The sequence below is a fragment of the Clupea harengus genome, chromosome 17 (genome assembly GCF_900700415.2).
Source record: "Clupea harengus chromosome 17, Ch_v2.0.2, whole genome shotgun sequence".
Taxonomy (NCBI): Eukaryota; Metazoa; Chordata; class Actinopteri; order Clupeiformes; family Clupeidae; genus Clupea; species Clupea harengus.
Window position 1 is genome coordinate 5,522,184 of NC_045168.1, and position 7,694 is coordinate 5,529,877.

Below are 7,694 nucleotides of genomic sequence, written 5' to 3' on the forward strand. Positions count from 1 at the left end.
CATCGAGAGCATACTAACCAACTGTATCTCAGTGTGGTATGGCAATTGCTCAGCGTCAGACTGTAAAGCACTCCAGCGGGTGGTGAAAACTGCATCACCAGCACTCAGCTGGCCACCATTGGGAACATATACCATAAATGCTGCCTGGGCAGGATGAAAAGCATTATCAAGGATGCATCCCATCCTAACCATGGACTTTTTACTCTCCCCCCATCTGCCAGGTGTTACAGGAGCCTCCGCTCCCACACCAGCAGGCTCAGGAAGAGCTTCTTCCCTAAGGCTGTGACTCTGCTGAATTCCACACCAGGGCCCTAAGTATTATTGCACTCATTACTGCAGTCTCAGTACTTTATATCTGCACTGCTCATTCTTGCACAGGCTGAACCTCCCACATTGTTCAGATTACTATTATTTACATTGTACAAACAACCAACTGTACATTTTTGTCTGTACTGTAGACACAACCATTATATGTACACTCCCCTTTCCATCTCTGTCCACTTCGCCTCTATGTATAACATGACAATATTTAATATATTATACAGTTATAATAATCTGTTTGTTGCTCACCACTGTCAATAACACTGTACATACTGTAAGATATAGCATCACTTATGCTGTGAAACGTACTTATGCCTGCACAAATAATACTATTGTTTTACTCTTCTGGTTAGATGCTATCTGCATTACACTGGCTTTATACAGTTGAATCTATCTAACACTCTAAAGTTTTCCCTCTGACCCATGGACGTATCACATGTTTTTCATGCCAAATTTCCACTATTTGTGCTTCCCTGGTGTGTCCCTGTTGCAAATTAGGTTATATGTAAGAGGACACATCCTGGCTGAACAGAGGAATTTGAAAGGCAATCCTAGAGACACAAGAGAGACAAAAAAAACAGAAAACAACCTTTGAATAAAAAAAAAGACAACAAAACTCAAGGTGAATGGTTCTGCGAAACGACTGTCTGGAGTACAGTTCTCATTATAGCTTTTCAGTGTGATCTGTGTGTGTGTGTGTGTGTGTGTGTGTGTGTGTGTGTGTGTGTGTGTGTGTGTGTGTACAAAGGTAGCCTCCTCCCAATCTGTTAAGCCCACATCTGTATGGGCTGGGAGGCAGTGATGCGCTTGTCTGTCCTCTACACTGTCCTGAAAAGGTGTTTCTGTACCTGAAACACGCAGTGCCTGGCATTCAAATGACAAATATATGAGCGTTATCCGACCCATACAAATACAGGAACATCTATAAAAGACAATATTATGCTCAATAACATGCAAATGTCCCCCTATCATTTTCAATTGGAGAGGAGGATATGTAATTGGGCGATAGAGGTGCGTCGATTCCGCACTCAATTAGCCCTCCGAATCCACGCCGTCATGCTTCAAAGCCTGCGCAGACATGAAGAAGTCTGGCATTTGCATTTCTGTGTGATTTATTGCATGCGCGGTTAAAAGGGTCAAACGGTGAAGTTCTACCCCTCCTTAAAAAAATGAAAGTCTCCTGGCAAAATGTCACAGCTTAAAATGTCACCGTTTGACACAATAAATGAGTAGTTTAGTATGTGAAAATGCAATGTTCCAATGTGCTTATGGTATAAGCGTAACCACATTCATCCGGGCGCAAATGAAAGTCAAATTATTCATTTCAAGCAGCCAGGGTCTAAAACACAGTCGGGCAGCATTCTTCAGATTAGCGTGAAAGACAAATCACCTTGAAATAAAACCTGTTCATGCGAAATAACAACAAATTAAAACAACATATGCTTCCTCCAAACCCCACCAATAGCCCATAACATAATATTATATGTCAGATAAGTTTTACATTCCTCTTACCTGCCACTTCAAGTACCTGTTAGGCGTCTCCAGTGCTGAATTTACAGGCAACCACTTCAAAATACTGCCACTCCAGAAGGATAAAACTTAGATGGTTTGAGGATGTTCGTGCGAACAGCAGCCTACTCCAAGCGGGGATGACTCCCATTCTCCGGACGCACTGAGAGAGCATTCAAAGTCTGAGACTCATTAATGCACAAGACTGGAAATTGTGATATTCGACATTGAATAATTCCAGCTAAACCATATGTCTTACAGGTTTCCAGAGAGCTCGTGTGTGGCGCAGACGCTCGCGGTGGGTGTGAGACCGCATCCTCTTTCACATTCTCCAAGGGAACAGCTAAGGGAAGGCAGTTCGAAAACTAAGTAGCCTGGGACCTAGAGAAAAGACTGTCACGAAACGCTGCGAAGGGGGTTGCTGACAGACAATATTTAAAAAATGTATCGCAACTTGAAACAGAACTCTTTCCCTTAAAGAACTGGAGTAGAAATATTGTAATAAATGAATTCAGCGAGTATTGACTTATGTAAACGACTTTCCCTGCACTTCTCTAAAGACAAGCAGGAGAATCGCCTGTCAAACGAGTACAAAAACTAAAATATGATAACCAGCAGATATAAGACTGAATAGCCTACCTAATCAGCAAACTAATAAGCAGCTGGCATGTTGGATGAGTGAAATCGTCCCTCTCCAGTGTGTGACGGTTCATCTATTTAAGATGATCAGCCGACCTGTAAATTAAAATAACCAGCAGGCTAGTTCCATCGCGCGCGCAGTGAGTGGTTATTATCGGGTTGTCTCAGAATATTGCCCACCTGACATCATTCGTGCAAACAGCTTCTGTGTGAGAGACAGAGTTTTGGGAGATAGCCTAGTTACTCTCTTGAGAACTCCCTTTGACCTTGGTATAGCCTAGATGTTCTTTCTTGCGAGACCTTGGCATTTTCAGATATATCCTTGTGCAGACCGTGTCGGTGCTGATACACACCATACACACACGCGCGCGCACATGCAGGACACTGGCAAAGTTATTTAAAGATTCAATCGCTAGATCTGCTATGGCCCATACCTTTGCCTGTATCGTCAAACACAGCCATATCAGACAGGTGTGATGAGGTCACGCAGTTTCCATCATAATGTAGCTGTGTCCAAGCAAACAAACAACTCTAATTGTATTTTGGGCCTGTCTTGGACTGAGCGGGTTTGTTGTTCCCTTGTATGGACCCATGCAGGTTGACTGTTAACAGACACCTTGGGGGATGACACTCCAGGAGATGCCTCAGCATGTAAAGTCTGGGTTGGTGTGCTGAGGATGATTTACTGTGGCACCGCTCTGGATCAGTATTCAGAGAGTGGGAGGAGAGGAGAGGAAAGGAGGAGGAGGAGGAGGAGGAGGGGGAGGTGATGATGTGGTGGGGGAAACCAAAAAAACAAAAAACCTACCATTCAGTTAATAACATACAATAAAAAAACAACTGCAAGAAACAATCAGACATTTTATATGCTTAAGTGTCCAATCACCAGTTAGCATGTGTGACTGCATACAAAACGATTATAATTCACATTTGAGCGAAGATGTCCTTTGTGAAAATCAAGTAAAGGAATTATTTGAGCTCTGTATTCACCTTCCCTGTATCTCCCAGTTTTGACTTCAATGCTTCCTTAAATCTTGTATGGTTTTATTGTCTTGTTGGTGCTTCACAGTACCTTGACATTGGCTGGTGAAGGGAAGGTAACTGAGATAGTGTCAGCTGTCACGGCTGATGAGAAACAGAGGGCCGCCATGGGTTGACTTAGATGTTGACACCGCTTCACAAAGCTGCTGTTGTCCACAGCCATACCTATCAACCTCAACCTCTTAAGCACCTGTGGCCTTGTCTGTTTGCTCTAAGCGGTAAACATATTGACCGAGTGTCATTTCACCAGAACAGCAATATGCTTAACACTAGTGCCACCTTGTGGTGTCATGAACATACAGTGGGGAAAATAAGTATTTGAACCCCTGCCAATTTTGCAAGTTTGGCCACTTGCAAAGAAATGTGTGATCTATAATTGTAATAGTAGGTGTATTTTAACAGTGAGAAACAGAATATCAACAAAAAAATCCAGAAAACTGCATTTTATAACATTTATGACTTAATTTGCATTTGATGCAGAAAATAAGTATTTGAACCTCTAGCAAAACATGACTTAGTACTTGGTGGAATAACCCTTGTTGGCAAGCAGACGTCAAACTTTTCTTGTAGTTGGTCACCAGGTTTACACACATCTCAGGAGGGATTTTGGTCCACTCCTCTTTGCAGATCCTCTCCAAATCCTTAAGGTTGCGTTTTCAATGGGAGGGAATGAGGGAATGAGGTTCAAGCCCAATATTCCACATTACATGGCCCCATCCATAGTCCCCTCGATGCAGTGGAGTCGTCCTGTACCCTTGGCAGAGAAACAGCCCCAAAGCATAATGTTTCCACCTCCATGCTTGACGGTGGGGATGGTGTCATATTCAGCATTCTTCTCCCTCCAAACACGGCAAGTCGAGTTGATGCCAAAGAGCTTGATTTTGGTCTCATCTGACCACATCCTGTCTCCCAATCCTCCTTAGAATCATTCAAGTGTTCATTGGCAAACCTCAGACGGCCCTGTACATGTGCTTCCTTGAGCAGGGGGACCTTGCAAGTTCTGCAGTACTTCAAACCAATACGGCGTAGTGTGTTGCCAATGGTTTTCTTGGTGACTGTGGTCCCAGCTGCCTTGAGATCATTCACAAGCTCCCCCTGTGTAGTTCTGGGGTTATTCTGCACCTTTCGGATGATCACCGATACCGCACGAGGGGATATCTTGCATGGAGCCCCAGACCTAGAGCGATGGACAATTGTTTGGTGTTGCTTCCATTTACGAATAATCGCACCAATAGTTGTCTGCTTCTCACCAAGCTGCTTGCCGATGGTTTTGTAACCCATTCCAGCCTTGTGCAGGTCTACAATCTTATCTCTGACGTCCTTGGTCAACTCTTTGGTCTTGCCCATGGTGGTGAGGTTGAAGGTGTGAAGTATGATTCTTTGGACAGGTTTCTTTTATACACGTCACCAGTTGAGATCAGGTGTACCTTGTTAGGCCTAATGAGGACTAATCTGTGTGCTTCTTGGGCACATAACTGGTCATTGGGAGCCAGAATTCTTGCTGTTTGCAAGGGGGTTCAAATACTTATTTTCTGCATCAAATACAAATAAAGTCATAAATGTTATAAAATGCAGTTTTCTGGATTTGTTTGTTGATATTCTATTTCTCACTGTTAAAATACACCTACCATTACAATTATAGATCACACATTTCTTTGCAAGTGGCCAAACTTGCGAAATCGGCAGGGGTTCAAATACTTATTTTCCCCACTGTAATGTTGGTTCAGAAAATACTGTGGAGATCCACCTAATTATTCTGCAGTACTTGATTGCGACAGATAACTTATCTTTGTAGACATTAAAACACATGGCTCAACATAATAAACTTTAATGACTAAATTATCATCACTTTTTAATACCACATTGGGTTAAAGGGTGTTATCTCAGTGCATATCGATATGAAATTAATTACTAAAGGGATTGGATGGGATTCCAATGTGTGACAGATACAGAGATATTGCTTTCTTTTTAATACCAACAACATTGAACTGAAAGGTGTAGTCAATAATTTCCCAACAGAAGTACATAATGACCTTCGGTTTGACATTTGCAGTAACTGCAGGGCTTCCATTTTTCCTTTTTAATGGTTGGCAAAACAAGCCAAACCATATTGACCTTTTACTCGTTTCGCTCTACCCACTTGCTGTATCCTCCCGCAAAGTGTCGAGCCCTTGAAATGGAGAAGGGGGGAATGCAAAAAAAAAAGAACAATAAATACAAATTTTGTGAATAGATCCATGATGGGAAAGAAATAGTGTAAATCAGTATGCATTGGAGGTTGTAGCAGTGTGGGATAGGCTACCTTGTGTAGCCAAGTCCCTTGGCGATTCCCAGTGCAGCTGCACTTCTGCGACCCCGTTGGCAGTGGAAAACGATATTGTCATCCTCCTTCCCAGGGGCCTTTGCTTCAAATAGAAGCTCAAAGTGTTGTGGAGACAGCTTCAGCGACTGCTCCAGGTTATCCACTGGAAGAGGAAAAGACATAATAAGAAAGAGGAAGAGGATAACACACACTCTCTCTCACACACACACACACCGACACTCTGTTGGGACTGGGGGTGAACTTCAGCTGTCACTCACATGGAATGTTGATAGACCCAGGGATTCGGCCGGCTTGGAATTCATCAGGATTGCGCACATCAAATAGTTGGATATCCTTGCTCGACAGCATGGATCGAAGCTGCTCATAAGACACCACAGTTTCTGCAATTGACAAAACAGGATGTTTTTTTAGATAATTATCAGACCATTTGGTTGTTACTAGTCCATTAGTACTGAGCACTAATAAAATGGATACCATGGTGGATTCAGGGATCCAGCAATGGACAGATGCAGTGGGCCAGGATTTATAGGGTGAAAATTAGGATGCGGTGTGTGACGATGTGATCGTCACTACAGATAAATATGCTCTCTGGTTCCAATCTATGAATAGGGAAAATCAAGTGTAAATTATTTAGTATTTCAACTTGTGTTAGCTTTTGTTTCTCTGACTGACTTGGATGTTCTTCTTTGAACTGCAGTCTGCGGAACAAAAATACTATCCGAACAGGGCCCTCATCGCGTTCCCTCCATAGACATATATATGTCTATGGTTCCCTCCCTCAGCGCCCCGCCCCCGTTCTAACTAACCAACCAATAAGGCCCCATACCTCCACCCCCAAATAACCTAGGTGAAATATATGACGCTAATATGATTGACTAATGATTGCTATAATAATATGACTGCATGTTCGGCAGTATGACTATGTGAGGGTTGCTACAACACAATAACAAGTTACCAGGCGGCTTTGTAACATAATTGATATATAAATCTACATGGGCTTAATTATTTTGTTGAGAAGTCAGCATCTCTCAATACACATTTGTTCTGCTCATAAGAGCATTTGTTTACTAGTGGATCTTGACCGCTCCATTATGGCGACTACGCAGACACACGTCCAAACAATCTATTTATATTCCACAGAATAGCACAGACAACTTGCATTCACTTAGTCACGACGTGGTGGAAACAAAATCAGCCCAACTAACATCCAAAATCAGAACAGCATGCCAACTCTGACTCTTCCTTGCTAGTTTATTTGGCACACTCAATTTCGTTTGTTAAAATAGGCTGGATTACCAAGGTCCGCATTGGAAACTGACGTTAGCATAATGGTTAGCAGACACCTACATACAATTGGTAAATGGCAACCCCTCTACAGAAGTGGGACAACTTTACCAGGATCAGGTGATTCATCTTTGTAGTTGACAGTTGAGGTACTTAGATTGTAATACTGAATTATAACACTTCCGCTGCGACATGCTGTTTTTCCAATAGCGGACAGGCATATACGCCTTACGAAAAAATAAGATAACATATTCTGTAAATAGTTAGGTCCTTTCCAACTACTCACGAGGGCTCAGGGGTTGTATTTGGGTGATTGGCGAGATCTAGCACAGTCAGCAACCAAACATTTGAACCCCCCTGCTGTCCACTGCGACGTACTACATAAAATTGAGAACGTTAAACAAATATTTCACATGATGTAGATACCTACATTATGTATAGGATCTAACACAGTACAAAGAATACAAGCTATGTTGTATGATCGAAACGTAAACATAGGCTTCTCAAAATAGTACGCTACGAATAGAAGATACCAAGTCAATTTCTTAAATCCAATCAGCAACATCAGACACTAGGC

At 42.4% G+C, this 7,694-nt stretch overlaps 1 protein-coding gene across 1 annotated transcript; it reads right to left on the minus strand.

Moving 5' to 3' along the window:
• Window positions 1-5,322: 5,322 nt before the first annotated feature.
• Window positions 5,323-7,660, minus strand: si:ch211-161h7.8 (thiosulfate:glutathione sulfurtransferase). The gene is made up of 4 exons (XM_042710349.1): window positions 7,229-7,660; window positions 6,091-6,213; window positions 5,813-5,975; window positions 5,323-5,680 (listed from the first exon to the last, which is right to left on the minus strand). Exons 1-4 carry the CDS (start codon window positions 7,365-7,367, stop codon window positions 5,629-5,631), a joined length of 477 nt encoding a protein of 158 aa, XP_042566283.1. The 5' UTR covers window positions 7,368-7,660; the 3' UTR covers window positions 5,323-5,628.
• Window positions 7,661-7,694: the final 34 nt, after the last annotated feature.